This window comes from Sebastes fasciatus, chromosome 4 (genome assembly GCF_043250625.1).
Source record: "Sebastes fasciatus isolate fSebFas1 chromosome 4, fSebFas1.pri, whole genome shotgun sequence".
NCBI lineage: Eukaryota > Metazoa > Chordata > Actinopteri > Perciformes > Sebastidae > Sebastes > Sebastes fasciatus.
Genome location: NC_133798.1, coordinates 4,855,413 through 4,878,762, shown reverse-complemented (window position 1 = coordinate 4,878,762; position 23,350 = coordinate 4,855,413). Strand labels below are relative to the sequence as shown.

General features: G+C 39.9%; 1 protein-coding gene across 5 annotated transcripts; it reads left to right on the top strand.

Annotated features, from left to right (window-relative positions):
* Positions 1-1,885: 1,885 nt before the first annotated feature.
* On the top strand, positions 1,886-22,810 carry tesmin (testis expressed metallothionein like protein). 5 transcript variants are annotated; one of them, XM_074631568.1, is made up of 13 exons: positions 1,886-2,044; positions 4,752-4,998; positions 5,218-5,310; positions 5,816-5,906; positions 6,012-6,116; positions 8,114-8,237; positions 9,325-9,353; positions 9,475-9,560; positions 11,093-11,164; positions 12,812-12,914; positions 17,423-17,560; positions 20,263-20,360; positions 22,150-22,810. In XM_074631568.1, exons 1-13 carry the CDS (start codon positions 1,966-1,968, stop codon positions 22,331-22,333), a joined length of 1,449 nt encoding a protein of 482 aa, XP_074487669.1. In that variant the 5' UTR covers positions 1,886-1,965; the 3' UTR covers positions 22,334-22,810. The 5 variants fall into 5 exon arrangements, with proteins under 5 accessions (XP_074487669.1, XP_074487668.1, XP_074487673.1 ...); XM_074631567.1 differs by having other exon boundaries at positions 5,801-5,906; XM_074631569.1 differs by having other exon boundaries at positions 2,034-2,170; positions 5,801-5,906.
* The last annotated feature ends 540 nt before the right edge of the window (positions 22,811-23,350 follow it).

Sequence of the window (23,350 nt, the reverse complement as noted above, 5' to 3'; positions counted from 1 at the left end):
CGTAAAAAAATAAGATCAAAATAAACGCGCACACACAGACTCACAAGGTGAAAACAATGCCAGCGTCGCTGTTGCGGCTTGTAATAAAACTAGAAAGCTAACCTCGGCCTTGGAACAACATTACACACACTACAAATACTTAAGCTTACAAATGTACACCAAGAAGATATCGCAGACTACATATAATCAAACAAGTCTTAAAAGCATGATTACATTGTTGAAAATATTAAATTAAAAGATACAAATATACCTCATGTTGTATAGGTATCCACATTATTTAATAGGCACCAAGACTTTATTCACTTCTTCCTTCTCTACTGACCTGTATTTTGGATCAGCCTTTATTTAAACATACTTGCAGTTTCAAAATATCCATAATGACCAAAATGCTAATCATCCTCCTGACAAAATCACATTGGCTATGTCTGCACAACAGCGTTTGGTATGCATATCATAATATTTCCTGCTTGCATTTTTGTTGTGTTCTGAATGTTTTTTTTTAATGAAATGTGTCATCTTTAAACACTGGTCTCAATGGAATAAGGTTACTTTTAAACATTGATAAGCTTATTATGGTCATGACTGCTAAATTCAAACCAAATACTTCTTGATTTTATAGCTAACAACAAATGTTCTTAATGCATACTCATCACACACTCAAAAATTCAACTTGAACTAGCAAAATGTGTGTAGGTGCTCATAAACGTGGTCCATGGATTACATTTCTAACAAAATTAAAGCCAACATGACACATCTGACTGTTGTACCAAACTGACAGAGTGACTGTTGTATTAACTCAAGATACATGGAGGCAAAAATACATGATGTGGTCACAATTTCTGACTGCTTGTATGCTGTGTTTTCTGTGCAACTGTCTGACTCTTGCAGCCAAAAGCACTAGGCTACTGTATATTTGCTGAAATTTCTGAAGATGTACAAAAACAATCTCATGTTTGAGGTTTGAGGAGTTCTGGACATATGATGCTGGCTTTGGGAAGAAATCAATCTCTTATTTACAATATTTTAAGTGTGCAAAAACTATCATTTTCCCTCCCTTAAAGCATCAGTAGGCGAGATTGGAGCAAATATGATTAAAAAAAGTTGTTTTTATAAAATAGTCGCTATATGGTGACAGTAGTACATGAAACAGGTAACCTGAAAAAAATCATGTGCCTCTGTGTCCTCCGGTGCTCCTAACGGCGTCTGCAAGATTTCACAGACCGGAGGAAAACAAGCAGTAAGAGGATCAAACGCTGATCAAATATGAATCAATATTCTGTTACGTTACTGCCTATTTCTCTCCTCAAATGTTTTCAGAATCATCTTGTAGTGCACGGTTTAGCTGTAAAATGAGAACGTTTGTGACGCCGCTGCCATTGTGAAATCTGGTGAAGGAATGCCAAGTTCTGGTCACATGACCGGAGCACAGCCAATAGGAACACACTCTCTCAATGAAATGACCTGTGATTGGTCAAAGTCTCCCGTCATAGGCTAGATTTTCTAAAGCCTGAAAACAGAGCCATGAGGAGGAGCAGAAGTCTAGTTCTCTCTCAGAACACTTGAATTACAATATGCTGAAAGGTTATTATGGAATTTTAGCCCAATGATGCCAAAAATATACTGCCTACTGCCACTTTAACTTCCCAAATATACACACACTCAAAATGAACCACCACCAGACAACCAACAACCACATAAAATGCCTACAAATTGAAAACTTTTATTTCATGCAAATACAGCATATTTACATACAGTAATTACCTATGGACACAAATGCCTAATATATAGGCCTTTGCTACTTAGTTACATAAATAAACACCAGCCACACAAAACCACTATAAATGCCATCACCATTTCACCCACACTGCTAGCCTGTAGACATAAAACTTCAAGGCCAATGCCTATTTTAACCTTCTCGCTTCACTAATAAGTAGGTCTGGTAATTTCGACAATTCTGATGAGTCCATGAAGGCACCGTCCGTTGGTCCGTCTGTCCTTCACCGCTGGCAAGCAGCGCGAGACAAGACCAGTGACGTGCACACAGGTCAGTTAGCTGGTTAGCTAGTGAAACGTTAATGTTTTAGTTTATTAGACTTCTGAAAGGACTTCTCACTGCTACGTCCTCTTATTTTACATGTGAACCAAAGCGAGCGCGGCATAACTGAAAAAGGTGAAACCGCAGTTATTGTTAACCGGTTATTAGAACGTCTCATCTGTTAGCTACCGTTATATCAACTAACGTTAGCTACCGTTAACGGTTACTGCTGGTGACGTAATGAGACCGTCTCTTAGTTACAGGTAATACGTTTGAATTGATTCAGTAATTCATCAATGAGCCAGTCTGTGTCAGCTGAGACATGTGACTCACGTTAATACTTTAGTTTACGTTAGCTAACCTAAATGTGAACTTAATTACACTAGTTAACTAGATAGTCGGCTAATAGCGAAATGCTAGCTAGTTAGTTAGCTGATATAGTTAGCGGCCACTTCAAGAGAAAAATCACAATATGTGTTAGAGAAAATAAAGATGTAGGATTGTGGCTTTAATTATGCTTAACATTAGTTAAACAATGAGGGATTTGGAGGATCTGAAATTACAGTATAATTTATTAGATTCAAGATTGAAGATGTTTATTGTCACGCCAGTTATACAGGTACAATCCTGTGAAATACTTTTTGCTGGGAAGCTCCATTAAAATAATAAGTTATGTTACATTTACACTACAAGTATAAAGGTAATACTTTGTACAAGGGCATATTAAGAACATATACATTAAGAACATATATATTAAGAACATATACAGTAGATACAGTATAAGATATATCTGTGTGAGAAGGTGTCGTATGAATTATCTATTTAAAAGTGTGATGGCCTGGGGGAAAACCTGTTCCTCAGTCTGCTGGAGAGAGTCCTCCTGTGGGTCCTGTATCTCCTACCAGAGGACAGGATGGTCAACAGGCTGTTGTGGTAACTTTACATACTGTATGATTTCATTACACTGTGTGCACAATTATTAGGCAAGTGAGTATTTTGACCCCATCATCATTTTTATGCATATTTTCCAGCTCCAAGCTGTATTAACTTGAATGCTTATTGGATTCAAGCATATCAGGTGATGTGTATTTGTGTAATGAGGGAGGGTGTGGCCTAAGGAGATCAACACCCTATATCGAGGTGTGCATAATTATTAGGCAGCTTCTTTTCCTCAGGCAAAATGGGCCAAAAAAGAGATTTAACTGACTCTGAAAAGTCAAAGATTGTAAAAAGTCGTTCAGAGGGATGCAGCAATCTTGAAATTGCTAAGATATTGGGGCGTGATCACAGAACCATCAAACGTTTTGTTGCAAATAGTCAACAGGGTCACAAGAAACATGTTGAGAAAAAAAGACGCAAATTAACTGCCAAAGATTTGAGAAGAATCAAACGTGAAGCTACCAGGAACCCATTATCCTCCAGTGCTGTCATATTCCAGGACTGCAACCTACCTGGAGTGCCCAGAAGTACAAGGTGTTCAGTGCTCAGAGATGTGGCCAAGGTAAGGAAGGCTGAAACCCGACCACCACTGAACAAGACACATAAGTTGAAACGTCAAGACTGGGCCAAGACATATCTGAAGACAGATTTTTCAAAGGTTGTATGGACTGATGAGATGAGAGTGACTCTTGACGGACCAGATCGATGGGCCCGTGGCTTGATCAGTAACGGGCACAGAGCTCCACTTCGAATCAGAAGCCAGCAAGGTGGAGGTGGGGTACTGGTATGGGCTGGTATTATTAAAGATGAGCTAGTTGGACCTTTTTGGGTTGAAGATTGACTCAAAATCAACTCCCAAACCTACTGCCAGTTTTTAGAAGACACTTTCTTCAAGCAGTGGTACAGGAAAAAGTCTGCATCTTTCAAGAAGACCATGATTTTTATGCAGGACAATCTCCATCGCATGCATCGAAGTACTCCACTGCATGGCTAGCCAGTAAAGGCCTTAAAGATGAAAGAATAATGACATGGCCCCCTTCCTCACCTGACCTAAACCCTATTGAGAACTTGTGGGCCCTTCTTAAACGGGAGATTTACGGTGAAGGAAAACAGTACACATCTCTGAACAGTGTCTGGGAGGCTGTGGTGGCTGCTGCACAAAAAGTTGATCGTCAACGGATCAAGAAACTGACAGACTCCATGAATGGAAGGCTTATGACTGTTATTCAAAAGAAGCGTGGCTATATTGGACACTGATTTTTTTTTTTTAAATGTCAGAAATGTTTATTTGTAAATTTTGAGTTGTTTGTTTATTATTCTCACTTTAACAGATGAAAATAATCAAGTCAGATGGGAAAACTTTCGTTTTTCATTTAGTTGCATAATAATTGTGCACACTAATTGTTGCCCAATAATTGTGCACACATAGATATTCTCCTAAGAAAGCCAAAATCTCACTTTTACTTTCTTAAATATTCAGGTTTGAGGTTTATTAACATTTTGGATTGACCGAGAGCACTGTAGTTGTTCAATAATTAAATTAATCCTAAAAAATACAACTTGCCTAATAATTGTGCACACAGTGTAGACTGAGACCAAGAAAGGTATCTTCCATTTAAGTCAATACAAACCATGTAAAATCAAAGGTGGTGCAGTGATCCGGAAATGAGAGTTAAACCCAGTGAAAAGTTCAGTTTTATTAACTTCATGCCAGACAGATGAGGTTACTATTTGTCAAAATCTCTGACTAACAATATTTCACTAATGATTCAAACAGGTGCCTTCCATGACAGGATGAATAGTTCTATGACAGAGCAGGAGAAGAAAACACAAAACCAACGGGAACATATTGACACCGATTCTTCAAAAGACTGCAGCTCTGACAAGGATGGTAATGTCCACCCTGGCCCTGGATGGGATCCTTCTGTATGGGCAGGGTCCCCTTTAGATGTCAGTCTGCCTGGGCTAGTTCCTCATCACCAGCACACTATTCAGCCAGGAAGGATGGACCCTCTCACCTTAAGGTATAATGTCACCAAACAATTAAAAATCAAATTCATAACAAAAATGACTCGCATGCTATACTGTTGTACACCTCTCCTGACCTCATCATGTGTTTGAACAAAACAACAGCAACCTTAACTGTACTGTATCTATTGTTTCACATGCTTTTACATTGTGAACACAAATGTAAACAGTGGATGTACATTTTACCTGGACTATGATTAAGGTCTCGATTGCAGGTTCCACTGTCCGTGTCAGTCCACTCAGTGTCAGCTGCCTTACCCAGACTACCTCCTGGAGCCCCAGTCAAGTCAGTATCACCTCCTCACTGGGTAAGTCTTCATTCACTTTACAGTGTATAGGTTTGTGTTCCACTGTAGCACGTTGGAGTCCTTTAACTGAATAAGTTACACAAAATGGCAGGTACCAGTAAACATGTGGCCTCCAACAAATGATCAAGTGTGCCAATCAGGAACTTTTGAGCCGCAACTATCTGTACTTTTGCTCCATCTGGTGGCGGTACTAAGAATGACACAGAGGCATGGAGATGAGCGGGCTGAAGGCATCATAAAATGCACCACTTTCCCTGAGATTGTTTCATTTGCCATTGGAATAATATGAAAGATGCTATTATCACATAAAAGTCCTACACTTAGTCCATTTAATTTGGATAACTTCTATAAATGTAGTCAAAATCAAGTCAATGAACAGACTCTTATATATTTCCTTATTAGAGTTATACCAGGGTTGCAGGGGCAGCAACAATGTAATATTTAATGACCCATGCCTGAGGATGTAGGATGGTAAAGTGACTTGAGGCAGTGTTGGTTTCCTCAGCCTTGTGCCTGGTCCACCAGGCAGCAGCCATCACAGCTCAGTTTCTGCTCCTTGGTTTACTAATGAACCCATTCTCTGCAGCATGATGCCGGTGAGTATTAAGAACCATTTTACCATTTTCATGGATTAATACAGAATTAATGCTTAATTGCTTATTTGTTTTTATGTGTGCGAGTGTGTCTTGTGTGTGTTTTAGGGAGACTTACATGCCCCTTTAGCCAGCATCTGTGTACCACAGGCCATGGACCATCAGCAGTTTCAGGAGGGACTGACTGACTTTACATCCCACATCACACACCCTGTAAGTTCTATCGTCAGCAAAAGGGAAAACAGATTTTCCTTTCAATCCATTCAACATGAAAAAGAATAGATCTCATGAAGTTGAGTTTTATTCTGATTCCATTTATTTCAATAGGGAAATATAATTTATGCCTGTCTCCTAGTATGTGAACTAGAGGGAATGTGAGGGAAATTGGTTTCCTAATTAGACTGAAAAGACTGAAAGGGAAATAGACCCAGCCCAGGTATGTATGCATTTCTAAAATGTAATAGAAACTAGTGTTGTCACGATACCAAAATTATGACTTTGATACAATACCTGCTGAAATATCTCAATACCGATACTGAAATGATACCATGGCAAAAAACCTAAAACATCAAGAAAAGTAATGGAATAACAGATGACAGAACATGGAACTTAAAATTCTTTGTTGTTTTTTTAATAATAAAAAAAGAAACTCTGAATTAAGATCCGCTCTTTACACGTTCATATCTCTCCACCTTTACATGTCACACTGCTGCTCAGAAAAGGTTAAATGCCTCCATGTTGTTATTTTATTGCCTTCATAAGTATATGTGCAATTCATAACCCTCGGCTATTAAACATTAGTGCCATATTTCGCTTTGTGCATCTGCTTCGTCGACAAGCCGTGGACGGTCGGCAAGAGCACTAGTATTTGCAGAGTGCATATGAGAGAAAAAAACGTGGGTGGCACGTCCACTATGCCTGCAGGGAGAGCAGAGCGCTGCACACACACACACTGCCCCGCTGTCGCACATCAACGCAGCTCATTAATACGGTTTTTATTAAATTACCGGCACTGATAAAATGGGGTATTATACCGTTTTGTACGGCAGGGTATTGCGATACCTTGCTAGTATCGGTATACTGTGCAACACTACTTGCCACCGAATTTCACCCCGCTGATCTTTGTTGTGTTTAGCAGTAACATCTATAAAATACTAGAAAAGTAACCCCACAAAGGGTTTGTTGTGAGGAGGTGGTGATCACTGGAAGTAGACTCGAAAGCAGGAAAAAAGTGTTGCACACTCCATATGGCTCCATATGCCTGAGAATAAGAGAAATTTATATGGAGCCAGAGTGAGCAACACTTTTTGTCCCCACTTAGCAGCAACATCGAACCTGTTTTGAGTGTTGTCAGGATACCTTCTATGTCAGTGCTGTAGTATGTATACAAGTCTATGTATACAACTGTATACAAGCGTCATATTGCACACCATAATATTACTACTATATGTAAAGTATAAAGCACAGCAAGCCGTAAGGTTATCAAAAGATAATGTACGACATGGAGACTAGTCACCACCGAGTGGACTTTTCACTGGCTGCTCCAGTGAGCGGTCCGTGTCAGGGAAGCACATGAAAAACAAGATATACGATAATTGAACAACTTCCTACCAGTGGTACTGTACAAAGTAACTAAGTAGATTTACTCAAGTATTATGCTTAATTACAGTTATGAGGTACTTGTACATTACTTGTTATTTCAATTGAATGATATAGTCTATTCCATTTCAACTATGAGAATTCAGTTGCTTCTGTTTCAGAGATATTTGTTATTCCACTACATTTGTCTGATAGCTTGTTACTTTGCAGATTCAGTTTTTACACACAAAATATATGATCAACAAAATAAGATGGAGTGTTAAAGATTAAACTATGCAGCAGTATATAAATAAATATAAGTACTGACCTTACAGATATTTCATTATCAGTTCATTTGTAGATTATTTCTTTTCCCATTGTCCAAGGTGACCTTTTCAAATGTCTTGTTTTGTCCAACCTACAGTCCAAAATCCATTAGTCAGTTTTCTATCATACATAAGACAAAGAAATGGCAAATTCTCATATTTGATAAGCTGGAACCTGGTAATGTTTGGTATTTCTGCTTGAATTGATTTAGTTAATCTATTAACAAAATAGCCGCTGCTTGATTTTCAGATAAACTCGTCGACTAATCGATAATCAACCGATCGTCTTCCCCCTTATCTATGTAGGTGATGTGTAATGTAAGTGGGGATGGAGATGTTGTGCTGGTCAACCCCTGCGAGCCAGGACCTGTGTTCCTCACCCTACAATCTGCACCGACACACGGAGATGATGGCTCAGCTCAATGGAAAGGTGAGGACAAGTTTACATAGGCTACATGTTCATTTACATGTTACAAATGTTTAGTTTTGTGCCAGGTATGAAATGAAGTCAGACGCATCAAGAAACAGGTGACAAAAGAATAAAGAACATGGTTTTGTGTCTCTTCCCTGAGACCTTCCAATAAACAGAAACATCACAGAGGAGAAATCCTTACCTGAGATTAAATGATCACAACAAGTGAGTACAGGAAGATGTGTAATGCATAGTTATACCTTGCTTGGCCTGAAATTAAGAAAAGAAATGTACTGTTTATGAATAAGAGAAGTGTGTAATAATTAACATACACATATAGATGAAGTTCATTTATATTTGAATATATTATATAATAGCTATTTAAAGCATATTAAATTATTTTTAAGCCAATTATTTTATACTTAAACGATAACAACGGACTTAAAGCTGCCCATATTCATATGATTTTCGAAAACAGAATGAGCCGTCGAAGTTGTCACAAGGGGTCTGTGCCTCTAGTTATTTTATAAAACAAAACGATTTATTAGACCAAACATACTGAAATATGGCAATTCTGATATGTTAATACTCAAAGCCTATCAAGTAGTGATGCGTGGGTCAGGTTTTTTTTTTTTAACCCATACCCACCCGACCTGTCATGAGAGCCAATCTGCATTGGCCCAGCCTGCAAAAATATGTGCTACCAACCACCCGAACCCGATCCACAAACCACCAACTTTATGCATTATAGTAGCACAATTGTCAGGACTGAGGACTGAGACAAAGACGGTGTGTGTGTGTACTGTGTGTATGTGCTCTCCGAGGGAGCGCTACGTCTCTCTCTTTCTCTCTCTCTCTCTCTCTCTCTGATAATGGATCAATGCCGCTTTTCTCCTTATGAAAGTAACACCAGCGATTGTCAGACCAATGCGAATTTGGTCGGACAAGACCATATCAACCATCCAACCGACCAGAAGGTGTCAGCCCTTGACGACACAACTGTAGCCCATAAATGGCTCCCAAATTGTTCCCCCTTTGAACGTCTTTGCATTCGTTCATAGAATTGAGGTACTGTAGTAATCCTCTCTTCCTTTGTGTTTACCAGATGTGAGCGTGTTGGGGACTCCCAGCCAGGTAGGAAAACAAAGTTTGTTCCATTTCTATCTAAGACAACTTTCTCTGTGGGACATTTGTAGACTTCATTAATCTACTGATTGATTGTTATTCATGTATCCAATCAATCATTTGTATGTAGATTCCCCAGTACCACCAGACAGCATGTCCCCTGTATGAGTCCAGAGATCTGACAACCAACATGCAGCCTCAGGCCCTTCCAGCACGGTAAGAACTGTGGAACTGAAGACAAAATGGGATTGTTTCCTCCACCACACAAACATAGTAAGACAAAAAAAAAAATCTATATGCAGAGTTGGTAATCTTCTTCAAAAACATTTTGTGTTATATTTGGTGAAATTCTCTTTACATCCCGACAGCAATTAAGGAATCAAATGCTCTGAGAAAAATAAAATAAAAAAATCTGGTATCTGTGGTTGGCGCAGGACCGTAATAAACCCGTCCGATTATTTCATTCTGCCTGAATGTAATGATTGGACGGGCTACCTGCCCGTCTACCTACCTGCCTGTCTACCTACCTGCGTGCTTGATCGCACATATTGTGCGTCACCAGAGTCTTCCGCAAGCTGCTAGCTTGACAGCTGTGAGTGCTAACAATAGCCATGTTCATTGTTTATGTTCATAATGATAATTTTGGGAGAGTGTCTTTGGAGGGAGGCCTGAACGGACGGACTGTCAGTGTTGATGACTTGGTGACTTTCTCTCTAGATTTAGGGACTTTTGGAGCTAGTGCTGCTAGCTACTTTTATTGGAAAAGAGTTGTAAAACACTGGGCTGGGTTTTTAGGTTGGATAATTTTTTTAAATCTAGCGTACTCTTGCTGGTTTACTAAGATTACCGACCCAATGCTTTAAGCATTGCTAAGCATCTGGTCAGCCTTGATATATGACAGTTGCAATAGATTCCAATAATGACAAGTTTTGTATATATGTATTATAACATCCTTATAAACTTCACAAACCGCTCCTGAAGGATCATTTACTAACTTACTTCATATGGTCAGTCTATTTCAATCATATTTTTGCCAAATATCCGACTTAAGTCTGAGACAGAGTGAACAAAAGAGATGAACACTTGGCTAACTTTTCAAAACCAACTTCATTTCCAAGTACAAGAGTGATCTGGCCAAGAGGGCAGCATCAGAAACATTGTTGTAATACTAAATACAAACAATACAAGCAGACAATACAAATACAACTGTCACACACTACAGGTGAATGAGCTCAATATCCCGTTAATATGAATTACAAAAAACCAGTTGTAATACATATAACAGGTCAATTCTAAAACAATTTGAGTGCAATTTTCTTGACATTATTCCAGGAAGAAGGGGCAAGGGAAGTTCTTTTTAGTGAAAAAAATACAATGTTTTGGGTCAAAGACCTTCTTTAGGCATTTTTTCCTGATTTTGTAACAATTCATGTTGGTTCCAAATTACATTGATTTGTGAAATGTTTGTCGGTATTTGTTGCTGTACTGTCTCTGCTGATGAGAATCATCCCACAAATATTTCCTGAAATACGTAGAAAACTAACTCGGTAGTCATCAGTAATGTAATGGATCCGGCAGCACGTAGGTACATTGTCCTACATATTAGAAAACAATGCACCTGCAGGCCACACTATGGTTTTATGAAGTACAGAATATGTTCAGCAGAGTATGAACATGTCAGAAGCTGATTACCTGGGTTATACATTGAGCTTTATTTATTTAATATCCTCTCCTTTTACCCCCTGCAGAACTACTGGAACTGTTTGTGAATCAAAGTCCAGGAAACCCTGCCACTGCACCAGATCCCAGTGCCTCAAACTGTGAGTGCTGAATGCTGTCTTATTATGACTTTCTTTATAGCAGTATGGCTTGTCAACATGCTTCTGACATGTCATGCTAATGACCTGTGATGTTTGCAGTTCATTTGTCTCTAACACTGTAAAAGATAATCATAAAACATATAACTACAAACTACCAACTAAAGCAACCCTTTTTAGCCACTAAACAGTAGGCTTGGGAGGTATTGGGGTACATCAGGTAATGTAGAAATCCTGACGGTATTATTCTGAATACCGTCATAAATACGGACGCTCCGTTTTCTATGGTACTGTATTGATGTGAAGTAGGCAGCTGAGCTGGGAAAGATGGCGACTGAGTGTTTTGGGGTTTAGTCTTCTTCAAACTACAAAAGCAGTTTACCACATGATTTTTGTTCAGCTGCCAGTCCGCCACCACCACCGGCATTATATCATCTCCATTCAGCCCACTGATGTGTCGGTAACGTCGGTACCCGCAGTGTGAGCGAGAGAGAGAGGTGTATGAAGTTATCAGTAACGTTATAACTGAACGTAGAACGCAGTGCAGAGTGTGTACAGGTTTTCAAACATTTTGGGGGCAGGGACCCCTTACAGGGGAGAACATTTTCCAAGGACCGCTCTTAATCGTAACAGCGATTCAGCATATGTTTACTACCATTTGTACTCTTAGATGCCATTGGAACTATTTGTATTCTAAAAGTTTTAAACCTTCAGACCTGTCTCAAAGTGATAAACAGAAACACATTTCAATTTGTATGATGTTAAGATCAGATAAGATCAGATGAGATAATCCTTTATTAGTCCGACAGCGGATACATTTGCAATGTTATTGAATGTTAATACCACTTATATACCTTTTATACAGAGGGGGATTTTAGTCAAATTGCATCTGGACTCAACTCGACAGTATTTATACTTTTCAAGTGATTGATCAGAAAAGCTATAAGAAAATAAACAGTAGCAAGACTGGCGTAGTCCTAATAATAGATGGATATTTAGACACAATTTAATAGTTTAAAGCAAAGTGCAGGGGTTAGCACTGTTGCCTCACAGCAAGAAAGTCGCAGGTTCAAACTCGGCTTGGGGCCATTCTGAGTTTACATGTTCTTCCCCGTGTTAGTGTGGGTTTTCTCCGGGTGCTCAGGTTTCCTCCCACAGTCCAAAGACATGCAGGTTAGGTTCATTGTTGACTCTAAATTGCCTGTAGGTGTGAATGTGAGCATGAATGGTTGTCTGTCTCTATGTGTCAGCCCTGTGGCGACCTGTGATGGTGTTAGGCTATTTGTCAGTGAATAAATGCTACAACTCCTGTGTCGTGCTTGCCACCTGCTGCTGATTAAAGTGAATGGGGATAGCCCCAAAGTTAGCCACAACTTTGGTCTCAGGCTCTAAAGGTGGAACAATTTTTGTCCTTTTAGTGAAAAGCCACTCCTCCGAGTTTTGCTCAGTTTTGCTCATTTTGCACATCTTTAGTCTTTTTAAATACTGTGGAGAAGTTGCAAAATGTTATGGCTCTCTTTCTCTCTGTTATTTTTCATAAACCCACAAGAGAAGCAGAAGACAAGCACACCCACCCACACACACATACTACATCCTTTATGTGATTTGATTGTAGTTTAATATGTATTTTTGTGTGTTTGTATCTTTCAGCTACTGCGAGTGTTTTGCCAACGGAGTGATGTGCAGCAACTGCGACTGCTCTAACTGCCACAACAACGCAGAGCATGAAATGAAGCGTCACAAGGCCATTAAGGTGTGTAAATGCTTTTTTGGTAAACATGGTCACGTCACACACTTAACTAATGTATTTGTATGCCCGTCTACTGAAGTGCTCCTTCACAGTAAGCCTTTAAAATGTCAGAAAACATCTAAAAATAATAAATGAGGCCACTAATGAATGGAAAGAGATACATGAATAAAACAGCAAGCAGAAAACATTTATATACAATATGGCCAATCTTATCATTGGAAATTAGGCAGGTTTAGGTCCCCTTTATGACTCAGATCTATCAGAAATTCTCCCTTAATCCTAAGTATAGTTTTGTTTTATATGAATGTAAATATATGGCAGTCGAACCATTTGAAAATCAAAGAAAAGAGATAAGCATGCCCATCATTAAGACCAGACAATCAAGGAACCTAGGTCTATTCACTGTGGAGTGGAGTGCACCTTTATCAAATGATTATACTGAAAATGTGTGTACTTTTTAAAATAATTATTTTGTATCTCCTCCAACTATTTCAATGTAGAATACCATAAGTTTAAAAAACTACTGTCACCAGTTTGTTGAACAGCTACTGTTAAAGTAATACTACACAATAACTAATAATAGAAAAATGATAATCAATACACATCTTTATTGAACAAATCAGAAATGAATCAAGTGAATTTACACAGTCAGTGAATGGTGATATGAATGAATGACTCAACAGGACACAAATCATCAAAAACTGTTGTTGTATTTGAAAATAGTCTTTCACAAAATGAAATAGGCCGTGTGATAATACTGCTACTATAAATTTTAGAAGTTAAAAGTTCTCTATACGACCTTCAGAGCATTAATATCTCATCAACAACTATTGTCTATGCAAAGATATAGAGGAGTAATGTCTACCTGAGCAGAGAATCAAATCTCTCTCCCTCTTGTGTGTGTTGTAATCAGAGCTTCCCTCTGCTTTGTTTATGTTGCCGGTCCGGCCGCAGTTGCTTGTTAGTGTATGCAAGTCCCTGTTCTTGTGCCCCACGGCTCACGGCCGCCACTCTCAATGTGCTCAATACAGCGGTTACAGCTGATAACGCCGTCCCCACCGACAGCGTTGTTGCGAAGCGTAGCACCCACTCTCTGGTTCCCCCCTCAGGTTAACACTGTTAGCCCTATCGGCACTGCTGCCGTTGTTTTGCAATGTTCACGCTGTTGGCACCGTCAGTTGCTAGCCCCTGGCTCAACCTTCGCCATGTCGTGAGCAGCGTGGAGGCAATCCTTCAATCACAGATTTGCTCTGAATTACATATAGAGCTCCTTTTAAAACATTTGTAATAATATGTTTTTCGATTACGCAGTAAGTATCAGATATAAAGATGAAGAGATATTGATGTGAGGTGGTACAGAATGGTAGACTGGTGTATGTGAGCTGACTGTTTATCAGACAGTAGCAGCTGAATCACTATCCAGTGTTTGCTGGTGTTTGAGGTTGCAGTAAACAGTAAGACGTGTTGAGTAGGGCTGACGGAATTGATTGAGTCTAATTGGTGTTTCAGCCAGGACGAGGTGTGTCACACTTTCAGCGGATCTGATTCATCAGCACTGTTACTGGAGACATGTTCTCTCTCACTCTCTGCTGTGTCTCAAACACACACTTGTTTGTTTTTGTGAGGACAGTGTATTGACTTACGTTATCTTCATAGAGGCTTACGGGTAACTTTGGTATTTTTCAACCTGGACCCTATTTTCCCATGTTTTTGTGTCTCACTGACTAATAAAGACAACAATTTCTGAAATTGGTCCAGTATTAAGGGAGAGCGTTGTAGACGTCAGCTGCTCACAGGCTGCAATATGGTGCTATTCAGGCAAGCTGGGACCGTCATTTACATCCACTAAGAGTGCTTGTTTTCGCCATGACGGGCTCTGTTTTTTAGTTTGTTAATGTTATGTTTTCGGGCTGTGTTCGTGCCATTCTTGTGATATCTCAGGAATGCCTTGAGGGAATTTCTTCAAATTTGGCACAAACGTCCACTTGGATTGAAGGATGAACTGATTCGATTTTGTCGGTCAAAGGTTACTGTGACCTCATAAAAACGTTTTTTGGCCATAACTTTGCTAATTATGCCAATTTTGCACAAATGTCTAAGAGGATAAAATGATGACATTTTGGACAGACATGGAACTGCACCTTGACTCCGGTTGAAACCGGTTACAGCTTTATCTCTGTAAAATGTTGTCCCCATTAGTCACTTCGACACAAAAACATGGGAAAATAGGGTCCAGGTTGAAAAATACCGATGTTACCCTTTAACCCTAACCTTAATCTGATCTAATCTAACCTTAACAGAAGTCTCAACCCAAAAATTAAATTAACCTAAACTTAGAGAGGATAATACTTTTTACTTTATTCCTATTTACAATGTTTCAAGTCTCAGGTAAAAAACCCTAAGGGTATAGTCCATTTTAATTGAACTTGAGCAGTTCAATTGGGCATTTATGAACGCAGTAATTGTACTCTGGTATGGACCACAACAACAGTTTTCAAGTGAACCAAAACGCAGGCTGCCTGTGTGGGCATTTGTTGAGATAAAATCAGGTAAACGACAGGTTAACATGAGTGTGAGTGGACTGACCTGGACTTCTACAGAAGTCCGATATTTGCTTGACATAAACTGGAGGAGAAGGGATTCATGCGCACAGTAGATCAGAGCCGAGTCAAAGTGAAAAAACTTCAACAGCAATATTTCAAAGTCTGTGATTCCCTGTAAAGAACTGCCAGCTCTCCGCTTTAATTTGTGCACTGTGAAACCAAACCAGACTAAATAGGAAACAAACCAAAAGTATCACTCTGATTCGAACGAGCCAAATGGACGACGGCTTGTGAAAGTACCCTGAAGGTGTCAAAAAATCCATCCATCTATTTTCCAGTTAGCTGAGCATTGTAGCCCTTCTCCCCAGCCATGTCCTCCAGCTCTTCCTCTGGCCAGATAGAATACTGTATATAATCCCTCCCAGATGGAGGCATCTAGAAGATATCTTGATCAGAGGCTGAACCACCTCAGCTGGCTCCTTTCAATGTGAAGGAGCCGCACCTTACAGATACCTGAGGGGTGAGCCCAGAGACCCTGCGAAGGAAGTTCATTTTGCCCACTTATATTCGTAATTGCATTGCCGACACTACAAAGACATCGTGACCAGAGAACATGAGCTCCACTAAGATGAGCTAATTTATAAAAGAAATATTTACAATAAAGAATGAATGGAAATAGATTAACTAAAACTCCTCAATTAGCATTAGCCTGTTCAATCAAGCTACATCCCACATGGTAGCAGCTAGCTAGCAAAACCTACCAGGTGTTAACAAGTTATAAACTGTGTACTTTGCTTTAGGCTACTATCTATTGGTTAACTGAAAAGAATATAAGATATATTCACTCCAGTAATGTAATCAAAACGTTCCTGAAAGCATGTAGCCCTTGTGGGCTGCACATGGGATGGGAGAATGCACTGAATTCCTATTTAATGGGATGCTGGCAAATGATTTGTAGAAGTGATGGAAGAGTGCTGCTGAATGCAGAGCATGGTTACAATTCAATTAAATGAGCATTAGGGATGCTAATTTTGATTAACCAACCCTCGTTAATCGATTATTAACCGTTAACTGACACGATTTTTGCGTACCAGCTGCAGTGTATGAGCACAACAGACAACTGAGTCCCCAGTTCACCCATCCAGGAGCGTTAACTTAGCAGCCACAGTGCTTCGTGTAGTGTCGCGGACATGCAGCCACTTTCCCAGTAAAAGTCTCCACTGCACATTTAGTTTAGTTTAGCAGGTTGTGAGCTGTGTGTCTGCCCGGATTAAGGATAGCGATTGTCCGACAGTGTGTGTGTTTGTGCTACGTTAGCATCAGTAGCTCTGCTGGTAGCTTCGTGCTCACCATTGTCACACACATACAGTCTGTCAGCGCGGCGTAACTTCAGCAAGTGTCCGACAGACCGTGTGTGTATGTGTGTTGTCGGTGGCGTTATAGCTGTGAACGTAGCTGTGGCTACAACTCCTGTGCACAAGCGAGCTTTAGACGGGAGCCAACTTCCTGTATCTGTAACGCCGGCTCAGACTTTCTTAAGGTGGGCTCTAAAGGTGGACCAGCTTTTCTCCTTAAAGTTTACCTCAGCTTTTTAATTAATTATTAACATTTCTTTTAACCGTTTTAACCGATAGTGTTAATCGGTTAAGATGCTTAATGTCGGTTATCGGTTAAACAGTTAATTATTAACATCCCTAATGAGCATGCTTTTAACCAAAACATGCCATAAGACCTAGTATTGCTTTTCTATGTGTATTTCCCCCCCTTGGAAATTGAATGCCTTGATGTTTTGTTTTACTTTCTTGGCATTTGCCAAGATGTGATTTAAAACGATTCTTCTTCTGTATTTTTCATTTGACTAGCTACATACATGTACTGTATATGGCCGGTTGAGGAATATTAACAGTTTTAATAGGTCATTCCCCTGTTCCTCTTAATGTAATCATTACTGGTATTGTCTTTATGTAGTCATGTTTAGGTCGTAACCCAGATGCCTTCAGGTCTAAGATTGCTGGTGGGAAGTCAGGAGAGGTCAAAGGTTGGCACAACAAAGGCTGCAACTGCAAGCGCTCTGGCTGCCTTAAGAACTACTGCGAGTGCTATGAGGTTTACATGCACGCACACATACGCCTACATGCACGCACGCACGCACGCACGCACGCACGCACGCACGCACGCACGCACGCACGCACGCACGCACGCACGCACGCACGCACGCACGCACGCACGCACATAAAGTGACCCTAGTCTGATGTTCAAGAAATCATGGGGCAACCACAAGTGCTGAAGCCAGTGTGGAGGTAGCTTGACTGGCATTGGATTGGGCATGTTGGGGGGGTGTTGGTGAGAACATGATATACAAGCCTGGAAGTCCAGGTCGAAGGTGTTTTTTTTGTGAATTCTTGCTTGTATTTGACTGGACAACAGTGTCTGCACTGCACTGCACTGCAGCAAAAGTTGAGCCACGATCAACCTTTTTTTCCAGACTTTGAAGTAAATGAGGAGGATGCTCCTGTTGTTGCTGGCTCCCACTAACTAAAACCTAGGCCTAATGAATTTTGTGAACAAACTAAGCTTCTCTTACTAAGAAGAAAATAAACACATTTCACATTAACTATAAGCTAACTTCACCTTGACTGACAGACGGGGATGGGTACCGAAACCCCGGTATTAAACCGGCACCGGTGCTAAATTATGAAAGACTTGTTATATTGATAAGCTCCAACGTTGTTGGTTCATTTATCGGTACTTTTTAACGTTTTGGTCACACTGCAGCATCTCCTCTGCTCTTTGTGTCGGAGCTGAGCTCCTTCACACACAAAAACACACATGGAGCGAAGTCAGCGAACAGCAGAGCAGAGAGGCCGCGGCGGAGACAGTGAAGTGAACTCAAAGATTACTCGAATTGACGACAACTACACTCATTACTTGAAGTGCTATAAAACCTTCGCGAGTAAAAAGCTAATCATTTATCAATACACCTATTCAACCAGCACAGGGATCAGCAACCTTTACTGTCAAAAGACAAAAAATTAAAAATCTGTCTTGAGCCACAAAACATTCGAGCATTGTGATGAAGGTAACACAGCTTATAGTCTAAGTATATAGTATATACTGTAAGTCTAATGCAGTGTGGGCCAAAGTGCAAATGTACTATGGAGTATTAGGGCCACATTGAGGGAAAAACATCAGATTTCCAGAATCCTAATATTACGAGAAAAAAAGTTGTAATATTACGAGAATAAAGTCATAACTTTACGAGAAAAAAAGTGGTAATATTACGAGAATAAAGTCATAACTTAACGAGAAAAAAAGTGGTAATATTACGAGAATAAAGTCATAACTTAACGAGAAAAAAAGTGGTAATATTACGAGAATAAAGTCATAACTTTATGAGAAAAAAAGTTGTAATATTACGAGAATAAAGTCATAACTTAACGAGAAAAAAAGTTGTAATATTACGAGAATAAAGTCATAACTTTATGAGAAAAAAAGTTGTAATATTACGAGAATAACGTCATAACTTTACAAGAAAACATATCTTAATATAAAGAGAATAAAGTAATAACTTTACAAGCAAAAAAGAAAATAACACGTAAAATTACTACTTTATAATATTATGACTTCATTCTCATAATATTACGACTTTTTTTCTTGTAAATCTATGACTTTATTCTTGTAATATTATGACTTTATTCTCGAAATCTCAGATTTATTTTTTTTCCTCAATGTGGCCCTAATACTCCCTAGTACCATAGACCTACAACAATGATAAATACAAATGAAAATGTAAACAAAAAACAGTTATTAATTTCCACTATTTTTTAAAAGAAAATCCACACAGAGCCACTGAGGGGCTAAAGGGCCGCATTTGGCTCCTGAGCCGCAGGTTGCTGACCCCTGAACCAGCATAACCATGATGTAAACATATAGAAAAGCGATATTTCAGTCTTGTAAACTGATCTGCTGGCTGAGATGAAGCAGCCCCTCCTCCTCTCTACCAGCGGTACCTGCGGATGAAGAGCTGATGCTAACTCATGTCTGTGTTCTTCATTCTTTCCAAACTTCACTCAGGATTTATTTTATCTACAGTTTAGATTTGTTTGCAGTAAGATATTATTGAGTTTACATAGTGACTTTGCTGTTGTAAACATTTCTGTTGCTGCTCTAAAACATTTAGTTATATTTGAAACATAAATAAATTCTAAATCCTGTTTTGAATTTATTCTTTTTTTTTAAATAATGTATTAAAAAGCAATTATTTGGTAATGAAAAAGAACTGATAAGAGTAATGATAAAGAACCGAACCAAACCAAACCGATAAGGAGTATCAATAAGAGTAATAGTATATACTAAATCCTAACCCGTCCCTTCTGACAGGTCTCTCAGGCTTCAGCACTTGCCACTTTCTTGCCCAGCAGAGAATCCATGCATGATTTGAAATACAAATTGATTCATATGGAAGCATATAGGCAGAAACTACTTATCCATCATTCTTATCTCGGCTTTTTCATATCTGTTTTATATATACAGTATATATCCTGGTAATGTGATGAGGTTTTTAGTTACTACAAATAAAAAGCAGTTTAATTCATTTCAATACTTTTTTACACATGCTTGTATTCACTTATGTATTTTCTTTCTTTAGTCAGTGTAAGGTCAAAACACACTCATTTTGGCTAATTACATTTCTTTTGAAATGTACACTAGAATACTAAAGACTGACACATGCAGTTGTTTGTACAAAATGAACCATGTAAGGCAGTTTTTTTTCCAGAGTGAGTTATAACTCTTGTGTCTGTTTGCAGGCCAACATCATGTGTACCTCCAGCTGTAAATGTGTTGGCTGTAGAAACTACGACGACGGCTCAGAGATGGGCCTCAAAGAGAAGACTGTCAAGAACAAGTGAGTCAGTCAACTTTGACACGGCTGCTTTAGTACCACAGTCGGCTGTAATACTAAGGGAAAACGTCTCACTGCAGATATCTGAGGTAGAAATAAACGGCCTCGTGCGAGAACCATGTCTAATTATCTCATGATTGACAGTATCAAAGGCCTTTTTTTAAGTCTGAATCTGCTTTTACACATGTACTGCAACCCTGAACTTATGTAGACATTACCCGGAGGAGCTGTATGCGAGAACACAATTGTCCGAATCATTTGGACCGGAACATTAAACAGACTTTACTCTAATGTCTGATTGGGGCCCATGTGTGAATAGAGAATTCAGGAGAATTCACAGCGAGCGAGTTGATGCATGTTGATGAAGTTTCCATGCGACTGGTACAAAACCGGAAGAAAACAAACATCCAAGGGTGAAGAGGAAGGGTCGAAAATGTCTAACACCAAAATCCTCAGACAAGTTCAAGGAACGGCAGAGACTCGGTTGTTTATGACCAAATTACCAACTGGCAACGTGACTGCGGTGTAATCCGCGTCATGTCCTACCTCCTGCATGCTCTACTCAGGCGCCACCCGTCGCCTAAATCAAACAGAGTATTTCCAGTAGGTGCTAACGCGTCTGACACGGACAATCTCCTGTTGTGTGCTACATGTGTGAAAGGGAAACTCCGGACAATATGCAGAGCTGATTCTGGAGTTCCTATGTGAAAACGGCTTAATACTGCTCCCAGCTGCTCTGCAACAATTTTTTCAATCACTGAAGATATTTTAGGAAGAACTGAAATCAGTCTATAATTACAAGCCTGGTCAGGTTCTCCAAACTTAAAAAAAAAAGAGTTATAATTGCTTGTTTAAATATTTGAGGAAATTTGCTGTTTCCTGTAAAGCTTTTCTGTTTTCTGCTAGTGATATATGGGTGGTATTCATTGAGTCAAAGCGAGAAATTTACAACAAGATATTTCAGTTAAAGGGACAGTTTGTAACTTTGTAAGCGTATAAATGTACCGGGTCGGGACACATGCACGCTCGCATATGCGCGCTCGCGTTTGGCCGCTGTACTCTCTTCCTCTGCCTGCTTGCCTTCACTCAGACAGCGCGCGTTCTCGCGTACTCGCTCCACCTCTAGACGTGAACGCGCGCTCACTACACACTGCAGAAGAGTTAGTTTAGCTCTGAGAATATCTAATAACTTCTGCAGCTCCTCCAGACCAACAGAGATTTCCCGTGTCTTGTGAAGTGAAACGTTGTCTCGTTACCGACCGGGTGCCGGAGTCTTCCTGCTCTCTCCGGCTGCGGGGCGGAGATGAGACGTTTAGCTGCGGAGCCCCGCTGCCTCAGCCTGCGCTGAGGCAGGAAAAGCCAACACTAGGATCAGCATTGATTCATGGAGAGACCTTCGTCTGGTCAGCTAACATTACTGCCAAGCAGCTGAAATATAGAGTGATATTGTGGTTTTAGCTGACGTGTGTCGCCTCACTGTTTTGAGCGATGCTCGTTCAGGTATATTTAGAGCGAGCAAGTGCAAGCCCGACGCTGACTTTCGTTGATTTCACAGCCACAGGTGTCGCTGTTAACAAGTATTTCTGAAAGTTACAAATAGTCCCTTTAAGAGAGTCTGGTGATCTGACTTTGAACGAGCGAACCTCACAGAAAAATCTATTATCTGTTTCCTTTTTTTTTTTCTTCAAGTGGTGACGTCCCGCTTCCTCTGCTTCACCGATGTACAATATGTGTAGTGTGATGTGGTGGGCTTACCGGTCACGTAAACGTGTGTGTGTGTGTGTGTGTTCAGGTGGCCTGTATCAGTGATAACTCCCGCTGTGGTGGAGGCTGCGTGTGGCTGTCTGCTGGCCCAGGCCGAGGAGGCTGAGAGGGAGGCCCAGAACCACGCCCAGGCCGAGTACATGGTGCTGGAAGAGTTCGGACACTGTCTCACACAGATCGTCAAGGCCATGTTCAAGTACAATACATACTGACACTTTGGAATTATCTCTGGGTCACACTTCAAAACCTCACCCGGTTACGATCCAAGAAAACCAGCGTTTTCAGCTGGACTAACATGAATTCATCCATTACAGATTACTACTACCTTTAACATATATTATTTTTAATATAGTATTGTTTGTGCTGATAAGTTTTAGTGTCTGTATGAGACCGAGCATTGTTGCTGTTCTGGCTCTGATCTAAAACAGTTGAGCATTCAACACTGAGAGAGTGTGGATGGAAAGTTCCAGTGGGTTATATTATAACATTGTTATAAGTCACTGCCTTTTGTAGCACATTTAAATTATTTAATTTATATATTCTCCTGTATTCAGTTTCGTTGTTACTTGTTGTCCCAGTTTGGATTGTTAAAGTATATTTATTAATTTATTTACTTTTGGATTAGCCTTGAGAATAATTTAATTTATAGGCTGAACAGGTTCCGAAATAAAAAATGAATATTAAAGCCATATGGTGGTTTGTCTGTCTGTCTGTCTGTCCTTCTGTTAGCAGGATTACTCCAAAAGTCCGAGATGGATTTGAATGAAATTTTTTGGTGGCGATCCGGATTCAGGAATTTTTTTAAGGATTCCGATCAGCCTGAGCATTAAGACCACAGGGTATAACACATGCGCAGGATATCTGAGGACTTGTTGATGACGCCCCCTTCTGAGAGCAGAGAGATACATATGTGGATGTGTGCGGGAGCTGCTGAATGAGAGAGACTTCTGCCGATACATTACATGGAAACACACCGTGTTAATAACAAGCCGACCACCTCACGGTACCGCCAGATGTGAGCTGTGATCTGTTTTTAAAGTCACGCACCTTGGCGGAGGTCTGCGCTCTCCGAGTGCCATTCTAGTTTATATTGCAAATTTATATCCATTTATATCACCACTGGCACGCGGTTCCCGGCGCGCCCTCGCAATGTGCGTGTACAGGAGCAGGTTTGCAGTATTTTTTCCATCATGTTTTATAGCCTCCAGAATAATATCAGTTTTTAAAAA